General features: G+C 38.9%; 6 protein-coding genes and 1 long non-coding RNA gene across 12 annotated transcripts; 5 read left to right on the top strand and 2 right to left on the bottom strand.

Moving 5' to 3' along the window:
- LOC9328702 (universal stress protein PHOS32) lies at positions 1-1,684 on the top strand. Of its 2 annotated transcripts, none has more exons than XM_021010397.1 (2): positions 1-837; positions 1,302-1,397. In XM_021010397.1, exon 1 carries the CDS (start codon positions 82-84, stop codon positions 823-825), a length of 744 nt encoding a protein of 247 aa, XP_020866056.1. In that variant the 5' UTR covers positions 1-81; the 3' UTR covers positions 826-837; positions 1,302-1,397. The 2 variants fall into 2 exon arrangements, with proteins under 2 accessions (XP_020866056.1, XP_020866055.1); XM_021010396.1 differs by lacking the exon at positions 1,302-1,397 and adding an exon at positions 1,405-1,684 and having other exon boundaries at positions 2-837.
- Positions 1,685-1,771: 87 nt separating this feature from the next.
- LOC9328701 (G-type lectin S-receptor-like serine/threonine-protein kinase SD1-13) lies at positions 1,772-5,114 on the top strand. 2 transcript variants are annotated; one of them, XM_021010392.1, is made up of 7 exons: positions 1,772-3,143; positions 3,266-3,328; positions 3,421-3,614; positions 3,701-3,911; positions 4,002-4,239; positions 4,336-4,486; positions 4,583-5,114. In XM_021010392.1, the coding sequence occupies exons 1-7, from the start codon at positions 1,874-1,876 to the stop codon at positions 4,883-4,885; spliced, it is 2,430 nt and encodes an 809-aa protein (XP_020866051.1). In that variant the 5' UTR covers positions 1,772-1,873; the 3' UTR covers positions 4,886-5,114. The 2 variants fall into 2 exon arrangements, with proteins under 2 accessions (XP_020866051.1, XP_020866049.1); XM_021010390.1 differs by having other exon boundaries at positions 3,221-3,328.
- An 829-nt stretch (positions 5,115-5,943) lies between these two features.
- Positions 5,944-9,445, top strand: LOC9328700 (G-type lectin S-receptor-like serine/threonine-protein kinase SD1-13). Of its 3 annotated transcripts, XM_021010388.1 has the most exons (9): positions 6,075-6,151; positions 6,234-6,281; positions 6,371-7,429; positions 7,512-7,619; positions 7,703-7,896; positions 7,980-8,190; positions 8,294-8,531; positions 8,622-8,772; positions 8,857-9,445. In XM_021010388.1, the coding sequence occupies exons 1-9, from the start codon at positions 6,148-6,150 to the stop codon at positions 9,163-9,165; spliced, it is 2,322 nt and encodes a 773-aa protein (XP_020866047.1). In that variant the 5' UTR covers positions 6,075-6,147; the 3' UTR covers positions 9,166-9,445. The 3 variants fall into 3 exon arrangements, with proteins under 3 accessions (XP_020866046.1, XP_002892638.1, XP_020866047.1); XM_002892592.2 differs by having other exon boundaries at positions 6,017-7,429; XM_021010387.1 differs by lacking the exon at positions 7,512-7,619 and having other exon boundaries at positions 5,944-7,429.
- Positions 9,446-9,563: 118 nt separating this feature from the next.
- On the top strand, positions 9,564-12,801 carry LOC9325928 (G-type lectin S-receptor-like serine/threonine-protein kinase RKS1). Its single transcript, XM_021010389.1, is given in 8 exon segments — positions 9,564-10,929; positions 11,088-11,207; positions 11,296-11,492; positions 11,570-11,780; positions 11,877-12,114; positions 12,193-12,212; positions 12,215-12,312; positions 12,396-12,801. Coding segments are annotated over 8 exon segments (2,475 nt in total). The 5' UTR covers positions 9,564-9,653; the 3' UTR covers positions 12,711-12,801.
- A 347-nt stretch (positions 12,802-13,148) lies between these two features.
- On the bottom strand, positions 13,149-16,516 carry LOC9325927 (G-type lectin S-receptor-like serine/threonine-protein kinase At1g11330). Of its 2 annotated transcripts, none has more exons than XM_021010385.1 (7): positions 15,048-16,516; positions 14,851-14,958; positions 14,570-14,766; positions 14,274-14,484; positions 13,924-14,161; positions 13,703-13,853; positions 13,149-13,623 (listed from the first exon to the last, which is right to left on the bottom strand). In XM_021010385.1, the coding sequence occupies exons 1-7, from the start codon at positions 16,363-16,365 to the stop codon at positions 13,315-13,317; spliced, it is 2,532 nt and encodes an 843-aa protein (XP_020866044.1). In that variant the 5' UTR covers positions 16,366-16,516; the 3' UTR covers positions 13,149-13,314. The 2 variants fall into 2 exon arrangements, with proteins under 2 accessions (XP_020866044.1, XP_002889863.1); XM_002889817.2 differs by having other exon boundaries at positions 14,570-14,763.
- Positions 14,382-14,860, top strand: LOC110224380. Its single transcript, XR_002328997.1, has 2 exons — positions 14,382-14,474; positions 14,581-14,860. It is a non-coding gene; the product is annotated as an uncharacterized LOC110224380 (long non-coding RNA).
- Positions 16,517-17,223: 707 nt separating the features above from the next.
- Positions 17,224-19,221, bottom strand: LOC9328699. Its single transcript, XM_002889816.2, has 3 exons — positions 18,919-19,221; positions 18,337-18,804; positions 17,224-18,085 (listed from the first exon to the last, which is right to left on the bottom strand). Exons 1-3 carry the CDS (start codon positions 19,027-19,029, stop codon positions 17,396-17,398), a joined length of 1,269 nt encoding a protein of 422 aa, XP_002889862.1. The 5' UTR covers positions 19,030-19,221; the 3' UTR covers positions 17,224-17,395.
- Positions 19,222-24,561: the final 5,340 nt, after the last annotated feature.

Here is a 24,561-nt window from a genome sequence, read left to right as displayed (position 1 = left end):
TACCGTACTAATTCCATTTCGTCTCTTTGTTCTTTTCTCCACCGTCTCATTCCTTTTGACTCTTTCATCGCCTGAGAAAATATGACTTCTCCGGGAAAATCTCCGAGATCCGACCGCAAATCACCGACGGTTGTCACCGTGCAGCCGTCGTCTCCCAGATTCCCGATCGGCACACCTACTGCTGGAGCTCAACGTAAGATCGGGATCGCTGTCGATCTAAGCGACGAGAGTGCCTACGCTGTTCAATGGGCTGTTCAGAACTATCTCCGATCAGGTGACGCCGTCGTTCTCCTCCATGTTCAACCGACAAGTGTACTTTACGGTGCCGATTGGGGCGCCATTGACTTGTCGCCGCAGTGGGATCCGGAGAACGAAGAGTCTCAGAGGAAGCTTGAGGACGATTTCGACATTTTCACTAATAAGAAAGCGAGTGACGTTGCTCAGCCTTTGGTTGAGGCGGATATTCCGTTTAAGATCCATATTGTGAAGGATCACGATATGAAGGAGAGGCTTTGTTTGGAGGTGGAGAGGTTAGGGCTAAGCACTTTGATTATGGGTAGTAGAGGATTTGGTGCTACGAAGAGGAGCAGCAAAGGGAGGTTAGGGAGTGTCAGTGATTACTCAGTTCATCATTGTGCTTGTCCGGTGGTTGTTGTTAGATTTCCTGATGATAAGGATGGAGAAGATGAGAAATCTGGCGAAAGTGGTGGGGAGAATCTGGTGGAAAGTGATAAACTTCATACAGTGCCTGAGTTGGCTGAGGAAGAGGGAGACAAAGATGAGTACCATGATGCTTCGGATAAGCAGCAGCAGCATCAAGGTTGACTTTGAATGCAGGTCAATTTCAATCTACTTAGGAATACGTTTCTCTTTGGCTTTAGAGTATAGAAATTTCTCTTTGGCTTTAGAGTATAGAAATGTGTCGTCATTGAAGAAGGTGACATATATAGGCATCAGTAACACTGTATTCACATTAAGATTTGACCTTTATCCTATCTTCAATCTGAAGTTTTGTATAAGGAAATTTGTTTGGGGTCATCTTTCTCAGCTAGTATGATTGAATGCTAGGAAGATTCACTAAGATGCTGTGATGATTGAGATGTGTATGTTTGATTATTTGCGGATATCATTGCTTTAGTTGTATTAAAGGTCAAATAGCTATAGATGAGACACAAAGGAAGATTCACTAAGATGCTGTGTTATTCCTGATGATTGAGGTTTGTATGTTTTGATTATTTGCGCATATCATTGCTTTAGTTGGATTCTGTAATCCCTTGATGTTAATGACCAATAACCTACAGATGCATCTATTGATATGCAAGAGATTTGCTGTTAGTGATGTCTGGATCAATCAATGATGTCGTATCTGTGATCACTGATCTTGCGCCATCTTCCATGTTGCAGAAGGAGACCTCCCTAAGGAGACATAGAAGGAAAACAAAGCGTTCCTATGCCCTTGGTTTGTGTTCTTGAGCGTGCTTAATTGTTTTGTTTTTGGGGTCTTCTAGATCTTCGTTGTAAGTATGGTCTTGTTTCTTGGTTTTTGTTTTAAACTCTGTGGAATTTGGGATGAGTGGATTTAATGTGTTTTGTTTGTCTTTGAAAAAGCAGTGAAAAGAATTTCAATGGTCTTGTATATAAAAACGTCTTTGACGGTTCCAAATAATATTCATAACTTCTCTAACACTCCAGTAATGTTCATAGTTTAAAAGTCAAGTTTCAGCCTTGTCTGTACTTACGGTTGAAATTGAAACTACCGAACATTGACTTGAAGTCAATATTTTTTTTCAACTCTTTGGATATATAAATACAAATACATGAAGCTCGATGTTTCTATCAGATAAAAATAAGCTACGAAATTTCCTGATAACACATGGGTCGTTTCCTTCTTATTGTTACATTGTCTTTCTTCTCTTTGAGATTATGTTTGGCTGGGGATGTTGTCTCGTTCTCTACCGAGCTCAAGGACTCGGAAACGCTCGTCTCCGATCGCAGCACTTTCAGGTTTGGTTTTTTCAGTCCAGTTAACTCCACGAGTCGCTACGCAGGGATATGGTTCAATAAAATTTCTGCAGTGGCTTCCATGGTTTGGGTAGCAAACAAAGACAGCCCGATCAATGACTCTTCTGGAGTGATTGTGATAGCCAAAGACGGGAATCTCGTGATTAAGGACGGTCGCGGACATGTTCACTGGTCCACGAATGTCTCACAACCAGTAGCTGCTAACACCACATATGCAAGGCTTCTGAATACAGGGAACCTCGTACTGCAAGGAATTTCAAACAGTGGGGATAAGATTCTGTGGGAGAGTTTCGAGCATCCTCAAAATGCATTCATGCCAACAATGATACTTTCTACTGATGCAAGAACGGGAAGGAGCCTTAAGCTTAGATCGTGGAATAACCGTTCTGATCCTTCGCCTGGGCGCTACTCTGCTGGTATGATTTCTCTACCATTTCCGGAGCTTGCCATCTGGAAAGATGATCTTATGGTGTGGCGTAGCGGCCCGTGGAATGGTCAATACTTTATTGGACTACCAGAATTGGATTTCGGTGTCAGTCTTTACGAGTTTACCCTAGCTAATGACAACCGAGGATCCGTCTCCATGTCATATACTAATCATGACTCGCTGTATCATTTTTTCTTGGACTCCGACGGGTATGCAGTGGAGAAATACTGGAGCGAAGTTAAGCAAGAATGGAGGACCGGGATACTATTTCCATCAAATTGTGATATATATGGTAAATGTGGCCAATTCGCCAGTTGCCAATCCCGGTTAGATCCACCTTGCAAGTGCATTAGAGGGTTTGACCCGCGGAGTTATGCAGAGTGGAACAGAGGAAACTGGACTCAGGGATGCGTAAGAAAGAGGCCGTTGCAGTGTGAGAGACGAGACAGTAATGGAAGTAGAGAGGGTGATGGGTTTTTGAGATTGAAAAAGATGAAAGTGCCCAACAATCCACAGCGATCTGAAGTCAGCGAACAAGAATGTCCTGGGAGCTGTCTGAAAAACTGTTCTTGTACGGCTTACTTTTATGGCCAAGGAATGGGTTGTCTTCTTTGGAGTGGAAACTTGATCGATATGCAGGAGTATGTGGGCTCTGGCGTTCCTCTTTACATCCGGCTGGCAGGTTCAGAGCTCAGTAAGTAACAGTTTCCCCATTTCCATAAAAGTGTAACTATAATAACTCAGATAGATTTCTCACCAAATCTTTCATAGAATCCTCAAGCAATCGATCACTTGTGATCGCAATCACGTTGGTAGGGTTCACATATTTTGTCGCTGTGATTGTTCTCTTAGCACTGCGAAAGTTGGCAAAGCATAGAGGTCAGAGTTATATTTAATCATGTCTCTATATATATTTGAGATTGGAAAAAGGTTTAACTTATTTTTGCATTGCTTTTCAATTAATTCAACAGAGAAAAACAGAAACACAAGGGTACTGTTTGAAAGGATGGAAGCTTTAAATAATAACGAGTCTGGAGCAATACGTGTGAATCAAAACAAGCTTAAAGAGCTACCATTGTTCGAGTATCAAATGTTAGCTGCAGCAACTGAAAATTTCGCTATCACAAACAAGCTCGGGGAAGGAGGCTTTGGTTCCGTTTACAAGGTTTGTAAACAATTATTTGCTTCATTGGTACGAGTGGTTACAAAATGATCTTGGAGTTATGTGGATTGGTTCACTTTCGTTTTCAGGGGAAATTACGAGAAGGGCAAGAGATCGCTGTGAAGAGGCTCTCACGAACGTCTGGACAAGGCCTCGAAGAGTTTGTGAATGAGGTGGTCGTGATCTCTAAGTTGCAACACCGGAACCTCGTCAGATTGCTTGGATTCTGCATTGAAGGAGAAGAAAGGATGCTGGTCTATGAGTTTATGCCAGGAAATTCTTTGGATGCATATCTATTTGGTAGTAGCTTAACATTGGCTTAATTCTGTTCCATCGTAATTTCCTTGTTGGCTAATGCCGTCGTTGTGTACCCGTTGCTGTGTAAACCAGACCCGGTGAAGCAAAGACTTCTTGACTGGAAGACGCGGCTTAACATAATCGATGGGATTTGCAGAGGTCTGATGTACCTTCACAGAGATTCAAGACTGAGGATCATACATAGAGATCTAAAGGCCAGCAATATCTTGTTAGATGAAAATCTAAACCCGAAGATATCTGATTTTGGGCTCGCCAGAATTTTCCGGGGGAATGAAGATGAAGCAAGCACCCTAAGAGTGGTTGGAACATAGTGAGTAGCTACCTTAACTAACTAGTACAACGCATTTTCGCTGAACTTTATTAGATGTTTATTGATTATATAACTGACAAAAGCATAATCTCACAGCGGTTATATGGCACCCGAATACGCACTGGGAGGGTTATTCTCGGAGAAATCCGATGTTTTCAGCTTAGGAGTCATACTCTTAGAGATTGTGAGTGGGAGAAAAAACTCAAGCTTCTACAATGATGAGCAGAATCTAAATCTTTCAGCTTATGTAAGTCCACTTCATCAGAAACCATGACAGTTCTTCTACAAAAGCTTGTAAAATTATTGAAACATTCTTCAAACTTTACCTCTCTGTTTTTACTAGGCATGGAAACTATGGAACGATGGGGAAATTATCGCTCTTGTGGATCCAGTCAACCTTGACGAGTGTTTTGAAAATGAAATACGCAGATGCGTGCACATAGGACTGTTGTGTGTACAAGATCATGCAAATGATAGACCGAGCGTGTCAACCGTGATTTGGATGCTAAATAGTGAAAATTCAAACCTTCCCGAGCCAAAGCAACCCGCATTTATAGCTAGAAGGGGCTCTCCAGACGCTGAATCACAAAGTGACCAAAGAGCATCCATCAACAATGCGAGCTTCACAGAAATCACAGGACGTTAACTCTGTAAGTTGAGATAAGTTAATAATACTAAAGAAAATTTTGATACAGTAATTAAGTTGTATATTTGTATCTAAGGGTATAGGACTGGTGAGGTTATTGTTATTAGAGATATACATGTATCTATGTTGTTTATAAGTGATGAGAGTAAATACAGTTCTTCCAATCTTTCTCTCATCACTTCAATAATTGTATGAGGTCACATAAATAGAGAACATGTGCGTTTTTGTTTTTCTCCTTCTCCTTCAGTTTCTTTACCCAGATTAGTTTTTTCTTCACTAATTTGATCAAATCTATAGTCGATGAGAAAGATAATCTGAGAGTAGGTAAACTTTCAGTTTTGGAATCAATAGTGTTTTATATTCCCAAAACTGTATCATAGGAAGTGAGCAAACTTTTCTGAAATACATTTCCTGCTCTTTAATCCAAATCATTGAACATACACATGAGTTTCTCAAAACAGCTGTGTGTGGCTTACACCGTTCATCTCATGAGATTTGCTTTCTTTTTTCTGAGCGTGTGCTTGTATATGTGGTGACCAATTTTTGTCTCAGTAATGAACATTAAATACACTTTACCCTGAAATGGCTACGCTTGCATCTTTCAGAACCATTACATTCGTCTTGTCCTGTTTCTGACTTTCTTCTTGTGTGAAAGTTCATAAGATCAATGCTACCGATGTGTCTTTGTTTGTATCTTTGGAAGGAAAAACTGATAATGGTTCTAAAATTTTCACTGTTTATACGGTCTCTTTTGTCTCTCTGCAGTTTAGTTTGCCCCATAGAAAGCATCTCTGATGGGTTTCAAATATAGGCATCACTAACTTTTTCACCACATTTTCCCTATTCTCAAGCAGCGAACTTTCTTCCTGTGATCAACGTTCACTATCTATTCCCAACTTTAAAGAGTTAGAGACATTTACCCGCTAAATCCATGTTTGCATTTGTCGATTTCATGAGCTCCTGTTGTCTGTTGTTGCGCAACAGGTCGCGACATGGCTTCAAAACGGTTTCCAATTTCGATTCTACCTTTGCAAAATGTGAAGTTGGCTCTGATAGTGACTCCTTGCATGTCACACATGCTCGTAACTCGTAAGGGCCCATCACACACTCCAATAATTCCTCAGCGGAAAAGTCAAGTGTGGTGCCTCTGCTAGTGGCAATTAAATGTAACCACCAAACATTGAGATAACATAAAGTTATTTCAAGTCTTTGGATTAATACAAGCCATATAGCTCTGCGTTTCTCTCAGACTTCCTGAGAAGATGGGTTGTTTGTTTATTCTTCTTCTTACTTTGACTTGCTTTTCCTTGAGGCTTTGTTTGGCAACTGATACAATCACGTTTTCTAGCGAGTACAGGGACTCTGAGACTGTCGTCTCCAACCACAGCACCTTCAGGTTTGGTTTCTTCAGCCCGGTTAACTCCACTGGACGTTATGCAGGGATATGGTTCAATAACATTCCTGTTCAAACCGTGGTTTGGGTAGCAAACAGGAACAGCCCGATCAATGACTCTTCCGGAATGGTTGCCATATCCAAGGAAGGGAATCTTGTGGTTATGGATGGTCGCGGTCAGGTTCACTGGTCCACCAATGTCTCCGTGCCGGTGGCTGCTAACACCACCTATGCCCGGTTGCTGAATACAGGGAACCTTGTGCTGCTAGGAACTACTAACAGTGGGGATGATATTATTTGGGAGAGCTTTGAGCATCCTCAAAACATTTATTTGCCAACAATGAGACTTGCTACTGACGCGAAAACAGGGAGGAGCCTTAAGCTAAGATCTTGGAAAAGCCCGTCTGATCCATCGCCTGGACGATACTCTGCAGGTTTGATTCCTCTGCCATTTCCAGAACTTGTCGTCTGGAAAGATGATCTTCTGATGTGGCGTAGCGGTCCGTGGAATGGTCAATACTTCATCGGGTTACCAAATATGGATTACCGTATCAATCTTTTCGAGTTAACCCTTAGTAGTGACAATCGAGGATCTGTCTCCATGTCCTATGCTGGAAATACATTGCTGTATCATTTTCTCTTGGACTCCGAAGGAAGCGTGTTTCAAAGAGATTGGAACTTGGCTATGCAAGAATGGAAGACCTGGTTAAAGGTCCCATCGACAAAGTGTGATACATATGCCACATGTGGCCAATTCGCTAGTTGCAAATTCAATTACGGGTCAACTCCGCCTTGCATGTGCATTAGAGGGTTCAAGCCACAGAGTTACGCGGAGTGGAAGAACGGAAACTGGACTCAGGGATGCGTAAGAAAGGCGCCATTGCAGTGCGAAAGACGAGACAACAACGATGGAAGTAGAAAAAGTGATAGATTTGTGAGAGTGCAAAAGATGAAAGTGCCCCACAATCCACAACGATCTGGAGCAAATGAACAAGACTGTCCTGGGAACTGTCTGAAGAACTGTTCTTGTACGGCTTACTCATTCGACAGAGGGATTGGCTGTCTTCTTTGGAGCGGAAACTTGATGGATATGCAGGAGTTTTCGGGCACTGGTGCGGTTTTTTACATTCGTCTCGCAGATTCAGAGTTCAGTAAGTGTAGTATCAACCTTCAGTTTTCCATCTAACATCAGTTTACTAGATCATAATAGATTTTTCACCAAATCTTTTGTAGAAACGCCGACCAATCGATCAATTGTGATCACAGTAACTTTGCTAGTAGGCGCTTTTTTGTTTGCAGTGACTGTTGTCTTAGCACTGTGGAAGATCGTTAAACATAGAGGTTAGTGTTACATTTCAACCATATAAGAGATATCTCTCTATGTAATTAGATAATTAACTTTTTTGCATTGCTTTTTTTAACAGAGAAGAACAGAAACACAAGGCTACAGAATGAGAGAATGGAAGCTTTATGTAGTAGTGACGTTGGTGCAATCCTTGTGAATCAATACAAGCTTAAAGAGCTACCACTTTTCGAGTTCCAAGTGTTAGCAGTGGCGACTGACAATTTTTCTATAACAAACAAACTCGGACAAGGAGGATTTGGTGCTGTTTACAAGGTTTTTAAACAATTCTTTGTTTCATTGGTAGGAGGAATTCAAAGTGACAATGGAGTGTTAAGTGGCTCTACTTTCATTTACAGGGGAGGTTACAAGAAGGGCAAGAGATCGCTGTGAAGAGGCTTTCGCGAACATCGGGACAAGGAGTCGAGGAGTTTGTGAATGAAGTGGTCGTGATCTCTAAGTTGCAACACCGGAATCTCGTGAGATTGCTTGGTTTCTGCATTGACGGAGAAGAGAGGATGTTGGTCTATGAGTTCATGCCAGAGAATTGTTTAGACGCATATCTATTTGGTAGTGAACTTATCTTTGGTTTAACTCTGTTACAGTCTTAGTACGCACAGGAACAGTACCTAATGCTAGTCTTGTTTGTGCACCTTGTTGCTGTGTAATCCAGACCCGGTGAAGCAAAGACTTCTTGACTGGAAGACGCGGTTTACTATAATCGATGGGATTTGCAGAGGTCTTATGTACCTTCACAGAGATTCAAGGCTGAAGATCATACACCGAGATTTAAAAGCAAGCAATATCTTGTTAGATGAGAATCTAAACCCGAAGATATCCGATTTTGGGCTGGCTAGGATTTTCCAGGGGAATGAGGATGAAGCAAACACCCTAAGAGTGGTTGGAACATAGTAAGTAGCCACCCTAACTACCTCTTACACAGCTTTTTCTGATTTTTAGATGTTTGTTGATTATGTAACTGACAAAACATAACATCACAGCGGTTATATGGCACCTGAATACGCAATGGGAGGGTTGTTCTCAGAGAAATCTGATGTTTTCAGCTTAGGAGTCATACTTTTAGAGATTGTGAGTGGAAGAAGAAACTCAAGCTTTTACAATAATGAGCAGTATCCAAATCTTTCGGCTTATGTAAGTCTCATTTTAGAATCACGACCTTTCTTTCAGCAAAGCTTTTAAACCATTCTTGAAACTTTATCTCTCTATTTTTACCAGGCATGGAAACTCTGGAACGACGGGGAAGATATTGCTCTCGTGGATCCGGTCATCTTTGAAGAGTGTTGTGATAATGAAATACGCAGATGTGTGCACATAGGACTCTTGTGTGTACAAGATCACGCAAATGATAGACCGAGCGTTGCAACAGTGATTTGGATGCTAAGTAGCGAGAACTCAAACCTTCCAGAGCCAAAGCAACCCGCATTTATACCTAGAAGGGGCACTTCAGAAGTTGAATCCTCAGGGCAAAGCGACCCAAGAGCATCAATGAACAATGTGAGCCTCACAAAAATAACAGGACGTTAGCTCTGTAAGTGAGATAAACCTACTACTAAAGAATTTTTATGACAGATTGATTAAATTGTACATCTATATATATGATGTGTAAGAGTAATCTATAGGATAAGAACTTGAAAAGTCAGAATCTGGTCTTGTTATTGTATGAGGTCACATAAAGATAGAACATGTAGTTTGGAATACATTTCCTGCTCTTTAATCCAATCATTGCACATACACAGAATGTATATATGTAATCATAGGAGTTTCTCAATATATACCAACAAAACTCTCCAACTTTGGTACGTAATTAATGATTATTGTTGGTGTTCATTTAGTTAGTTTCACACTTTTAAGTCACAAGAATCAGTTCTTACATCTTTTTGAAAGTCCAACCTTTGAGAAATATCCGGAACTGGGGCGTGACTCACAATTAATGGCTGATCCACTTGGTTTTCAATACTTACACAGCATTTATACATTTTCACTAACTCCTTGCTCAGAAAACAAACACAAACATGAAGATTATCGTCATTATCTTCTTTTTCTCCCTCTTTCAATCTTGTATCTCTGTTGATACGATCATGAGAAGACAGTCCTTGAGAGATGGTGATGTCATACACTCTGTAGGGAAGAGATTCGCATTTGGATTCTTCAGTCTTGGGGATTCGAAGCTCCGGTATGTGGGGATTTGGTATGCGCAAATCACTCAACAGACTATTGTATGGGTTGCAAACAGAGACCATCCTATTAATGACACCTCTGGTCTGATAAAGTTCAGTAACAGATGCAATCTCTGTGTGTATGCATCTGACAATGGAACAGAGCCTATCTGGTCAACTAATGTTTCAGATAGTATCTTGGAAACAACTTTAGTTGCTAGACTCTCTGATTTAGGCAACCTTGTTCTGCTTGATCCAGTCACAGGGAGAAGTTTCTGGGAGAGCTTTGATCATCCTACAGACACTTTTCTTCCGTTTATGAGGATGGGTTTCACACGAAAAGACGGTTTGGATCGCTTTCTGACATCATGGAAATCTCATGGGGACCCTGGTTGTGGAGACTTAACATTGCGGATGGAACGTAGAGGGTTTCCGCAGTTGATTCTGTACAAAGGTCGAGTCCCGTGGTGGCGTATGGGGTCGTGGACCGGGCATAGGTGGAGCGGTGTGCCTGAAATGCCAATAGGGTATATCTTCAATAACTCGTTTGTGAATAATGAGGACGAAGTATCCTTCACTTACGGTGTGACAGATGATTCAGTCATAACAAGAACCATGGTGAACGAGACTGGAACCATGCACCGGTTCACATGGATTGCGAGGGACAAGAGATGGAATGATTTCTGGTCAGTTCCTAAAGAGCAGTGCGATAACTACGCTCATTGTGGCCCTAACGGTTACTGTGATCCCCCTAGCTCAAAAACGTTTGAGTGCACATGCCTACCTGGTTTTGAGCCCAAGTTTCCCCGGCATTGGTTCTTGAGGGACTCTTCTGGCGGGTGTACCAAGAAAAAAGGAGCTTCAAGATGCAGTGAGAAAGACGGGTTTGTGAAGTTAAAGCGCATGAAGATTCCTGACACGTCAGATGCAAGTGTGGATATGAACATAACATTTAAGGAGTGCAAACAGAGGTGCTTGAGGAACTGCTCTTGTGTTGCTTATGCAAGTGCTTACCACGAGAGTAAAAGAGGAGCAATAGGATGCTTGACATGGCACAGTGGTATGTTGGATGCGAGGACATACTTGAGCTCCGGACAAGATTTCTACATACGTGTAGACAAGGAAAAGTTAGGTACATATATAAATGGGTTTCGCTATATAATCCTATTCTTCTTGTTTTTTTTTTTAATAAAACAACCATTCTGTTTCACTGCAACAAAGAGAATAAAGAAACATGTCAATGTAGAGGAATTCAAAATACTTAAATATCGATGTGCTTGCTTGTTTCAGCACTGTGGAACAGAAAGGGCTTATCAGGGAAGAGGAGAGTCCTTCTGATTCTTATCAGTTTGGTTGCAGCCGTAATGTTACTAACTGTCATTTTGTTCTGTGTCGTAAGGGAGCGACGAAGTAAGTAGATATCTGATGATGAATCTCTTAAGCTCATATGATGCTTTCTGAGCTCACAGCTAACCACTGAAAACATGTTCAACCGCAGAGTCAAACAGGCATAGAAGCTCTTCGGCAAACTTCGTCCCAGTCCCTTTCGATTTTGAAGAATCATTCAGATTTGAGCAAGACAAGGCGAGAAACCGGGAGTTACCTTTCTTTGATCTTAACACGATCGCTGCAGCAGCGAATAACTTCTCTTCCCAAAACAAGCTTGGAGCAGGTGGTTTCGGACCCGTTTATAAGGTAAGGAACCGGGAAACGCCATCTTCATCAAGTTCAATAAGTAATAAGGAATGTTTCCTTTATTTCTATATTTTCAGGGCGTGTTACAAAACGGTATGGAGATAGCGGTGAAGAGGTTGTCGAAAAACTCGGGGCAAGGAATGGAAGAGTTCAAGAACGAGGTCAAGTTGATATCAAAGTTGCAGCATCGAAATCTAGTGAGGATCTTAGGATGTTGCGTTGAATTGGAAGAGAAGATGTTAATATACGAGTATTTACCAAACAAGAGCCTAGACTATTTCATATTCCGTACGTTCAACATTTCCAACACAGGTTCAAATTCTCCCTTTCAGGAAGATTCAACTTTGAATTTGATTTTGTTTTTTTCATCTTATCGTCCTGTAGATGAAGAGCAGAGAGCGGAGTTGGATTGGCCAAAACGGATGGAGATAATCCGCGGGATTGCTCGTGGAATCTTATATCTTCATCAAGATTCAAAACTGAGAATCATCCACAGAGATCTCAAGGCCAGCAATATACTTCTTGACAGTGAAATGATCCCTAAGATTTCGGATTTCGGCATGGCTAGAATCTTCGGGGGAAACCAAATCGAAGGATGCACAAGTCGGGTCGTCGGAACATTGTGAGTTAGTCTTTCTTAATCACCACAAAACTGTCCAAAATCTTTCAACCTTAAAGTTGTTTCAATCTCATTGTGCAGTGGATATATGGCACCGGAGTATACACCGACGTCTACAGCTTTGGAGTATTGATGTTAGAGATCATAACCGGAAAGAAAAACAGTGCTTTCCACGAGGAATCATCTAACTTAGTCGGACATGTAAGTAAAAAACTGCATTTTTTTAACATAAACAGAGGAACAAAACAGAACATAAGTAAAATGTATGTTTCTTCGTCTTGTAGATTTGGGATCTATGGGAAAACGGCGAACCAACAGAGATCATAGACAAGTTAATGGACCAAGAGAGTTATGATGAGAGCGAAGTGATGAAGTGCATACACATTGGGTTGCTCTGTGTGCAAGAAAACGCTTCGGATAGAGTCGACATGTCCTCTGTTGTTATCATGTTGGGTCATAACGCCACTAATCTTCCGAATCCGAAGCATCCTGCGTTTACTTCCACGAGGAGGAGAGGCGGCGAAAATGGTGCTTGTCTCAAGGAAAAAATCGGTATTTCTGTTAATGATGTTACCTTCACCGACATTCAAGGTCGTTAAAACAACTTCCAAATATTTTACTTCTTTTCTTATAAGAAGAGAAGACTATGTAAGTTTAATACAATGAATTTCAATATTGATTAAGTACTGATTGCAAAAGAAACCACAAAAAGGAAATTTCTTGGCTGCTACAGAATAATTTTGTGTAGAAAATTCAAGGTTGTTATGTAGTTAATGAATCCATGAAAAGTCAAAATTGATCTAATATTCTTTGCCAGTATCCACGTTTGTTTCTATATAGCAAAGCAACCCAAAACACAAAACCAATAATTGTGTTTTAATTCTTTCTCCCAAGAAAAAATACTATTGTGGCTTCTCAAGAACAAGGGTCGTTTTTGTTTTTCTCCTCTTCCTTCAGGTTCAGTTTCTTCATCCAGGTTAGTTAAATCTACAAATCTGACCTTATTAAAGAATAGGTCAAGTTTCAACAAAGCTCACTGAATCTGAAAAGAACTTCTCTGAAAATACATCTCTTATTCATTAAACTAACCATTGAACAAACGCAGAATGACAAAATTTGAAAACATATGACATGAGTTTCTCAAAACGTATATATTACATATTATATGTATATAAACAGACAGAGATTGGCTTGGTGGTGAGCTTAACGTCCTGTTACAGCTGTGAGGCTCACATCATTGACAGATACCTTTTGACTACTCTGGTCTGAAGATTCAGCCTCAGGAGCTCCTCTTCTTACTATAAACGCTGGCTGCTTCGGATCGGCGAGGTTCATGTTCTCGGTAGTTAGCATCCATATCACGTTTGAAACATTTGGTCTGTCGTTTGCAACTTCTTGCACACATAACAGTCCAATATGAACACATTTCTCTATCTCTTTCTCGAAACACTTTTCAAAGACGGCTGGATCTGCTAGAGAAGCAGCCTCACCGTCATTCCACAGCTTCCACGCCTGTAAAAACCAAGTTTTTAAGGTAAGTTTTAAAGCTTAACCATAAGTTACTAAACACTGCTTTAATTAGTATACTTACATGAGCCAAAAGGTTCAGATTATTCTCTTCCTTGTGAGAACTAGAGTTTCTTCTCCCACTTATGATCTCTAGAAATATAACCCCCAAGCTGAAAACATCTGATTTTTCTGAAAAGAAACCTTCCATTGCATATTCCGGTGACATATAGCCGCTGCAAAAACAATATTTGAATAAAACCGATTTTCGTAATGTTAATTGTGTATTTGGGAATGGATACTTACTATGTTCCAACAACCCTTCTTGTGTTAGCTTCATCTTCATTCGCACGGAAAATTCTTGCGAGTCCGAAATCAGATATCTTCGGGTTTAGATTCTCATCTAACAAAATGTTGCTGGCTTTTAAATCTCTGTGTATGATCTTTAGTCTTGAATCTCTGTGAAGGTACAAAAGACCTCTGCAAATTCCTTCCATTATGTTGAACCGAGTCTTCCAATCAAGAATATTTTGCTTCAATGGGTCTGAGAGAAGTTAGCAAAAACATTAGCCTTCTATTCGATCATCCTGAGCCAATATGGTATAAACAGAGTTAAATGCATAGGTTAAAAACAGAGTCAGAGGTAATTAGTTTACCAAATAGATATGCATCCAAGCTTTTCTTTGGCATATATTCATAGACTAACATTCTTTCTTCACCTTCAATGCAACATCCAAGTAACTTCACTAGATTCCGATGTTGCAACTTCGATATCACAACCACTTCGTTCATAAGTTCCTCTAGTCCTTGTCCTGATTTCCTTGAGAGCCTCTTGACTGCAATTTCTTGTCCTTCTGGTAATTTTCCCTGAATGAAAAGATTACCAATCACTTAGTCTGAGATAATTTGTACACATATCTCCTTCCAAAAAGATTCTTGTATAATGCTTTACCTTGTAAACAGGACCAAACCCGCCTTGACCGAGCTTGTTTCTGAGAGAGAAGCTATCGGTTGCTGTAGCTAACACTTGAAACTCAAAGAGTGGAAGCTCCTTGAGCTTTATTTGGTTAGAAGCAGACTCATTATCACTTGTAAGTGCTTCCATTCTCTTAAACATTAGCTCTGCACTTCTATCTTTCGCTGGAGCTGCTAAGGCAATGATCAATGAAGCAAACAAATTATGATCAATGTAACAATCTGAAGCAAACATTCATGAGTAAACAAACTTCTAACCTGGACGCTTTCTGAATTTCCGGCATGCTAAAAGAACACAGACCGCAGCAATTAACGCAACGCCTATCACAGGTGCTGCGATCATAATTGCTAGATTGCTATGTGTTTCTACAAGATTTGTGAGAATACTTGAGTCAGTAAAAGAAAACAGAATGGAGAAGAAAACAAGTGAGAACTACGAGAGATATTTCACTCACTGAGTTCTGAATGCGCAACTCGAATAAAAAGATCAATGCCACTTCCCAAAAATGATTGCATATCAACTAAATCACCACTCCAAAGCATGCATCCGATTCCTCTATCATAAGCATAAGCCGTGCAAGAACAGTTATCTAAACAGACTTTAGGACAAACTTGTTCATTAGCTTCAGACCGTTCCGCAGAGATTGGCACTTTCATCTTCTGCAGTTTCAAAAACCCATCTGCTTTTCCACCACCACCACCATTACTTACATTTCTCTGTCTTTCACACTGCAATGGAGCTTTTCTCACACATCCATTACTCCAATTCCCACCATTCCACTCGGTGTTATTCTTTGGCACAAACCCTTTAACGCATTTACAAGGCGGGTTTTCCCCGGCATGGCAGCTCCCGTATCGACCACATCTACCGTATGCATCACAGTCTGTGTATGGAAACTTTACACCGATCCTCCAAGTTCTCATAGAAGTACTCCAATCTTTCTGATAAATAATTCCTTCAGGATCCAAGTTAAAGTGATACATGAACGAATCATTAGCATAAGACATTGAAATCGTCCCTTGATTATCACTATTAAGATTAAACCCATCAAGAAACAGAAGTGAATCCATATTCGGTAAACCGATGAAAACCTGACCGTTCCACGGTCCGCTACGCCATGTTGTAACATTGTTCTTCCAGATAAGAAGCTCAGGAAACGTGAAAGGAGCAATACCAGCTGTGTAGTTCCCTGTTGAAGGATCATCATGACTTGTCCAAGAAGTAAGCTTTAGATTCCCACCAGTTCTACCGTCGGTGCCAAGAGTCATTCTTGGCATGAAAGAATCATAAGGATGCTTAAAACTCTCCCACAGAATCTCACCATTGTTTCTGTTATCTTGTAACATAAGATTCCCGGAATCCATTAGCTGAACCCAAGTAGCATTAGGAGCTACTGGTACTGAGACGTTCGTCGACCATACAAGGCGCTTTCGACCATCGGTAACCGCGAGATTTCCATCGTTATAGATCGAGATAACACCGGAAGTGTCGTTGATAGGAGCGTCTTTGTTAGCAACCCAAACCACAGTTTGGATTGGAATCTTGTCGTACCAAATCCCAACGTAACGTAACCGAGTAGTGGAATTAACAGGAGTGAAGAAACCAAACCTGAAAATACCACTTTTGCAGAGAAGGGTCTCTGAGTCTTTGATCGGAGTTGTGAAAGTGATTCTGTCCTCACCAGAACAGAGTCTAGGAGACAACAAGCAAGTGAATGCGAGTAGAAGAAGAAGAACAACAAACCGACGACGTATGTTCACTGAAACCACCATAACTCTGTGAAACAGAATGATTCCAGTTTTGCTATGTTTTTCCTACAAGAGAGAGGTAAATTAGTAAAGTAGTAGTCTATTTGTTGTCTCTATGAGAGGACTTGACTAAGAAAATGATGTAAGTTTTATGTTTCAACAAAGATTTGTTTCTGGTGTAATAATGTTATTAGGTGGATTCATTGAATAGCCCACCAATTAGCAGTGAGAGTGGAATAAACCACCAATCTTGACTTTTCTTTACGATTGAAAGTGAGAGGACTAGTTGGCTAGTTGCCTTTAGTGCGATTTCAATGGGGTCATTTTTTTTACATTTCGAGTACACTTTGTTTGTTTGCAGATTAATAAAAAAATTATACTTTTTTGACTTTTCTATTCCCATTCTTGGTTATACAAAGGAACGCGTGTTTCGCAGACCACTTGGTGTTTTGCCGTCGTTAAAGTTTGAGGATTTGAGTTGAATTGTTTTTGTCATACAGTATGTAGTTGTAAATTGGATTGGTTCGCAAATGTTTTAGTGGGTAGCTAATGGTTTTGGAATTGATGAAATGCCTAAACGTCCATATCTTTGAGCAGAAAAATAAAAGGGAAAAGGAAAACATAAGTACCTTTTTGCCATTGCGTTCTTCATAGGACATCGTTGTATCAAATGAGACCTGAGAAAAGGGTCATTGACTTCGACAGATGAAAAGTCTTAGAGTATTTTGTACGTTCATGAGATTAGAGAGGTCACAACATAGCTCTCAACATCAATCAACCTGTTGTACAGTCACATCTTGTTTAAGAAGAATTCTTTCAAATAAACTTTAAAATGCCACAACTTATGTTAAGTTGCAATCAAGACATACTAATCAGTAATCATAGATCAATCTTCAGTTATTTTACTTCTCCCTAAGCATATTAGATCAATCACAAAAAATGGCTACTGCATAATATATTTTCAGACAAATAGATTGCATTGGACACAAAAATCTCAAAATGCAGTCAGTGGTATTTAGAACCATCAATGTACATGTATTGAGTAACCTTGAGATCACAGCGACCAGTGAGACTGTAGCATAAGACCTATGGTTCTTCCGTTACTGTTTGTGTGATAAACAAGACCTGGTCTTAAGCTAAACCGATCGCCTATGTTGAATTTCAGATACGATTCCACCTGAAACCGATCATGATTTCTTGAACTATCGACGACTCCCCCAACACTCATGCCCCAGCCCACTTCATCCTCTGGGTTGTCTGTAATAGACACTGACCATTTTACTTGCTTTTCTCTTGAGTTCTGAATTTCAATCCATCCCCCAAGTTTTGTAGACTCGTCCATTAGAGAGTCTAACTTCAAAGCAATGGCACTAGACAACACATGATTCATGCTTCTACTCATCTCCAGAGGCGGTGCTGGTGGTTCAGGCTCCGTAGCAGTATGGCGCCTTAGGAAACTTACTGGAAGTGTAATGGCTCCAACAGAATGGAGGTTGCTAGATGGTGTTAAAACTTGGTGACAGCCCAATAGAGATATCTTTAAACTTCTGAGAATGTGGCAGGTTACTTGCCCAAATGTTCTGAAACCACGATTTGGTGCACCCTGTTCAACTTCAACGTTCGACATGGATTGGGCTAGTGAAGCTGTGATGTTTGACTTTCTGACTATTAACCCTATGGCGCTACCATTGTGTTGGTTTAAAAGAGGTGGTCCAAGTTCAGAAACTTCTGTAAGACTCATTCCCTGCAAGACAGAGGTAAATGTATCTGTAGCTTCATCAATAACGATAAAGTCAGAGAAAAATGGTTAAGAAAGAAACCATAGAAATAGTATTGCTTAGAGTTTCTAACTAGAAAACCACCAAGGTTGATCCAATAAGGTTGATATACCTCAAGCCAAACTATCACATAGCTGATAGATCAATGCAAAATTGGAAATTAAAAACGAAAACACAACAAATATAGAAACAGAAATCTGCAACAATTGGTGAGTACCTGGTAAGAAGACACAGTAGAAGCCTCAATGTCTCTGAAATGCGCACCAACAGGAATAGCAACAGCGGAGAACCAATCATTAATATCTGCCTCGTAGAAGACTTTGGCTAAAGACAACTCTCTCCCAGAAAAATCACAGTGATTTCCTTCCCCTTTGTATCCAGCAACAAGCTCAGCCACAAGCCTATCTGTCTCCCTAAGACTCGTTTCAAACACAAACCTTGAGAGTAATCCAGGTCTCACACCTTCTTTATGGAGTCCATTGAAACTTTCGTCGTCAGTGTTTCCCATCAGCAATATAGCTCCAAGCACATCAACCTCACCTCTCACATGAGTGCTAGTCTCTTGAAACGGACCTGATTTTGATAATTTCTGCGAGGAAATAATCCGCTCAACTTTCTCTTGTCTATCTCTAAGTTTCATCAAATCCGAGAATGCTTCTCTTTGTAATCTCTTTAAGATATCAATCTGCAACATAATTCCCAAAACCAACTCAAATTCAACACCACTGGTGATACATACATTTCAAACAAGAGGTTGATTCCAAGAACAGATGGGTGAAGGGGATATGGATGAAGATACCGGATTCTGGCGAGAAGGATTCTCGTGGAAGCCGAAATGGCGGGAGACTAAATCCTGGCTCGATTTCGTAAAGCTCTTCACTTTCTCCAACACCGAAGCAATTGGGTCCATTTTTTATCGGAAACTGGTAACGAAAGCTTGAAGATTCTAGAAAAATTCGTACCCAGTGACGATCATTTCTATCGATGATAACAGGATTGAATCAGTAGAGAAGATGAGAAAAAGTTTTAGGGTTTATGATGAGTTTGGATTTTGGGGGTTTTGAGTTTCAAAATCTTGAATTGGGTGATCCGGTTTCTTACGTCGGTTCGTTTCGGTTCTCTTCGAATTTCTGATTATTTCGGTTTATATGTTTTGGTCAAACCTAAAACCAAAATAATATTTTCTTATTGAGAACCAAAGCCCAAAGGCAAGGGATATAGTTGACGAAGTAACAAAGGCGATTCTAAACACGACCGGACCGGCATGGGGTCTAATGTCCGGTTTCGATCTTAAGTTGTGGTAACGATTGAATCGCGCATTTCAGAATCTTGAACTGGACCATACACATGGTTAGTGACTTAATGAAGGTTGACATCACTGATATTTTGGAAAGTCGTGAGAAAGTTGAGGGTCTTCTACACAAATAAATAATGAACCTTGTGGTCCTTATCTAGTTAGCTGAAACGTGATTTTCTTTATTTAGTATAGAGAAAATGATTGTTTTACGTCATCAACTTTGAAATTTAATCTAGAAATTTTGACTAAAAAGATTCTAAATACGTGTAAAACTAACTCGTATAAGACTAAAAGATAAACTTACAGACAAGAGTAAACTATTAGGCAAGTGAAGAAACAAACTCTTAAACAATCTAAAACGTAACATGATACATAACGATAGAAAAGAGGATGTCTTTCTTGTGACAATAGAAAAAAGATATGTCAATTTTTTCTTTCGTTTTTCATAAAGAGTGGAGAAGGATGTATTTGTCTCTAGCCGCATTGGTCAGAACGTTAATTGAGAAAATAGCATATAAGATACAGTTTTTATGGATTATATGGAAATTAAGATGCATGAAATGTAAGTAGATAATAAAAAAATCAGCATCTCGTTTATTTAGCCTCACATTTCCGCCATCTAGTCATTTATGTCGTCTTAGGTTCATTGATAAATCATATTCAAGCGTGACCATATAACACGTCTTCACATTCTCATACGATCTTTTTGATTAAACATTACGCCTCATCAACAACACAACCACATGCATATGCAATAAATGTTTTTTTGTTTGATTATATTCATTTAATTATTATATGTCCATCATCTTAAGCGGTCTTTGGTTAAATCATTACATTTGAAACTCTCTGTGACTAATTTGTTAATTAATTAATTAACAATGTATAATTTACATATCTACATATCTATTTTTTTGCGACAAATGTATATTTTTCTATATATATATATATATACATATATGCCTAAGCATGCATTGTTATTTGTTGACTCTTTGAACTTAAGATGCAATTGTAGCAGTCATAAAGATGAGCACATGTTAAATGTTATAGAAAGATTAGAGTTTTCATCACAAGCTTGTAATCCACTCTTCATAGTTTATGACTTTATGTACAATTGTACATGTACAATCAATTTAATTAATATTCATAAACATAGCTAGATTGCCTTTATTTTAAATTCTAAACGTATATCGATTATCGACGAAGAAGAAAACTTATAAATTGTGTATATTTATTCTTCAGTACGTATTTTCTGTCAACTATTCTGATATTATATATACGTCTACTTGCACTCCATATAAGATGCTTAATCTTGTTTTTTTCTTTTTTTTCTTTTCTGTCAGTAGTCTTTAATCACGTGCCAAGTAAGCAACACTTTCATTATTTTAAAGATGTTATTAGTTAAAGAAAAAACATTCGATGGACGATGGCTAATGGAAAGTCAGCTAAATACAACATTTTCCACTTAACATATAACTAATTATCTTTTTCTTTTTTTTGTGCAAAACATAACTAATTATCTAACCAGTAAAACCTCTATAAATTAATAATGTTAGGATCTGAAAATTTAATTAATTTAGAAGATTTTACTAATTTTATAAATTTTTTAAAAAATTTCTATCTAAAAGAAAGTTTTTTTTTATATTTATAAGTAATATATTTTTTAAATCAATTACAAGTAGAGAAGCAATTATTAAGTTTAGAAAATAACACAAACTTTTTTCGAATAAGAGAGTCATATTTCATTCAAAATTTTACATATAATATTTTAAATATATATTAAGTTAAATATATATATATATATATTGATAAGTTTAAAGTTTATATAATTATTAATTTATGAAATTGATGGGACCATATGTTTATATAAGATTTTTAGAAAAAATATTATCTTATTAATTTATCGATTTGTTTCATTTTTACGCTGATCCCAACTCGGGACCGGAAGAATTTATTATTTTATCGAGTACTAATTTATAGAGGTTATACTGTATTAATTACTGCTGCATCTGTTCAACGGTGCAACTGTTTTCGAATATTTTGTAAGTACAACTTATCAATAAATCTCAAACTCTTTTTTCTGACAATAATATTCTTAAATATATGAAATAGTCAAAATATTATATTTTATTTTATTTCTATTTTTAAAACTCTATAATTTTTATAATTTCAGAAAAAAAAAGTTTAATAGTTAAATTTTGGCTACAATAATATATTTACAATTTTAGTTACTTCTAAATGTAATAAATTACAATTCTTATTTACGGCTGTAAGAAAATCAATCACCCACCCACTAAACAGTATAGATAGTAAGATGGATAATAAAAGTATAAAACTCTTGTATAGTTGATTAAGAAAAAATTACTAAAATCTAGAAAATTAACAAGAAAAAAATAACACACGTAAATGGTAAACTTCGAAACTGAAATTTTTGTAGATAAAAGAACAATCACATCATCAAATGTAGCTTTCGATCGAAAAAATGTTTTGCCGACTTATTTCAACTTATCAGTCATTTTTATTTATTTATATTTCGGTCATGTATTGGTGGAAAATGTCATTTTCAAATTTTAATTAGCAATTATGGTTGAAATTTATTGTTACCTAATTAATATATTTTTTTATTATAGAAGAAACTACATTTGGTATAAATTTAAATTAAACAAAGGAGCATGGTTATATCTCGAATCATGGTATTTACTGTATTATTTTATTTCAACGAGGATCTTAATTCTTTTTTTGTCGCGCGTCTACGAGTATCTTATTATTTAGATAACAAACAAGTTGGGAATAGACAAAAAAAAATAATGACGAACTTTCCAACGAGAGATCCCATTATAGTAATGTTATTCTTATTTATACAATCTCAAGTACTATACAACCAAAGTACACAAAATGGAAATGTTTTTTTTTTTTTTTTTCGACTGAATGATTCAATATATTAAAATCGAAGGAAGGTTTAGTTTACAGAGGAAACAATAAAACAAAAAAGATCCACGACAATCATCTACACAGAAGAGAATACAAAAAGTACTACAATCAAGCAGTATACATCTCTTCACTGAATAAATCATGTAACCAAAAAGGGTAGCCGGAGGCTACGTATGATTGTCGTCGATCCTCTCTTGTCACACTCTGAGCAATGCGGGAAGCACCCAAGTTAGCGCATCTCTCTTCATAACAGATTTTCCAATGAGAAATGTGACTTAAAGCAAAAAGCAGAGACTTGGATTGGGACGTGTAAGATGGCCAAGCTGACGGCCTTAACACCACATCCATGAGATACTTCTCATTAGTAGCCAAGATAAGTCTTCGGATCTTGAGACTACGCATACTCTCGATAGACCATAGCCAGCATTCAAATTCTGCATCTTGTTTCGATTCAATATTACTGAAAGAGCATCTGCTATGGAGTAAAACCTCTCCAACAGAATTCCGGAGAACCCAAGCAGCTCCACCAACCTTGTTATGCTTATCCCATGAGGAGGCAATGTTGCACTTGAGCCAGGGATTGTCTGGAGGTTTCCAGAATTTGTGAGTTCCTGCCAAAGCCTTACCAGTAATGGTCTCTTCCTCTTTCTCAACCTGTTGGGCAAGGAACCAATTCCCAGCATCTTCCTTTATTTTGGCAATCATATCAAGTTGGTGGAAGATCTTACCTTCAAAAACCATATTGTTCCTATTTTTCCACAAAATCCATAAGATCCAGGGGACAGTTCTCCTTGAGTCAATAGGCAGATCTGAATTCTTAGACATCAAGAGGACATGGAAAACATTATGGTAAAGAGAGTGATCTGAGAAACCATTTTCTGGAGATGGAATGTTGGATAAAGCCCAGGTTTGTCTGGCCGAAGTGCATAAGAACAAAACATGGTTGATTGATTCTCCTTCAAACCCACAGATAAGACATCGCGGATCAATCCTTACACCTCTAGTAGCCAGTCTCTCAGCCACGGGGATAGCTCCACTGACAGCTTTCCAAAGGAACATTTTTATCTTGGAAGGAGCCAAAACTTCCCAGATTTTTTCTTTAATGGGATTGAGAGAGGGTAAGGAAGCTACCTCATGCTGGAGCTCCACATCATGATTCTGAGAGGCTAACCAATAACCTGAGCGTACGGAATAGTCCCCACTTCTGTTGTATAGCCAAACCATGAAGTCCGGAGAGGAGGGTGCATGCTTAATCTTTATAATGAGATCTTGATCTCTTTGAAAAAAGTGATCTTGGAGCTTATCCCTGTCCCAACTCTTGGTAATAGGATCAAGAAGATCCGCCACAGTAAGTTTCAAGTTTACCAAGATGTTTTTCATGAAGGGAGCCCTGAGAATGTCATCTTGGATCCAACGAGTTGTCCAAACCTTAACAGAAGCACCATTCCCAATACCTTGTCTAAGACCTTTTTCCAGCAGTTCTCTCCCGTGAAGAATGCTCCTCCATGCAAAGGATGGTCTTGGTCCCAAACAAGCCTCTAGGAACTGATCCTCTTCATAGTATCTACTTTTGATAAAGAGAGAGAAAAGGCAGGTGGGATTGTGAAGAAGCCTCCATGCTTGCTTAGCTAACAATGCTTGGTTGAAAAGTTCAATGTCCTTGAACCCAAGGCCACCAATGTGCTTAGGCTGACAAAGCTTGCTCCAAGATACCCAGTGAATCTTCTTGTGATGTTCCATGGTACTCCACCAGAAAGCAGACATAGCACCGGATAAGGACTCACATGTGGATTTAGGTAGTTTGAAACATGACATGGCATATACAGGCATCGCCATAGCCACAGACTTGAGGAGAACTTCTTTTCCTCCTTGAGACAAAGTTCTGGCAAACCAGCCCGAGAGTCTGTTCTTCAACATGTCATGGATGTATTCAAGCATATCAGCTTTAGAACCACTAAAACATTCTGGGAGTCCCAAGTAAGTTCCAGCCCCACCTTCATTAACAATGCCAATGTTGCTCTTAATCACAGCTTTATCCAAATCAGAGATTTTTGAGCCAAAGGTGATAGAAGACTTATCAAGGTTGATAATCTGCCCTGTAGCTCTACCATAAATGTCAAGAATATCTTTAAAAGCAGAACATTGGACCTCAAGGGCTTTGCAAATGAAAAGTGAGTCGTCGGCAAAAAGCAAGTGATGTATAGAGGGACCTTGTGT

The sequence above is a fragment of the Arabidopsis lyrata genome, assembly GCF_000004255.2.
Source record: "Arabidopsis lyrata subsp. lyrata unplaced genomic scaffold ARALYscaffold_1, whole genome shotgun sequence".
NCBI lineage: Eukaryota > Viridiplantae > Streptophyta > Magnoliopsida > Brassicales > Brassicaceae > Arabidopsis > Arabidopsis lyrata.
Note: the sequence above shows the minus strand (reverse complement) of the source record. Positions and strands in the feature narration are given on the sequence as shown.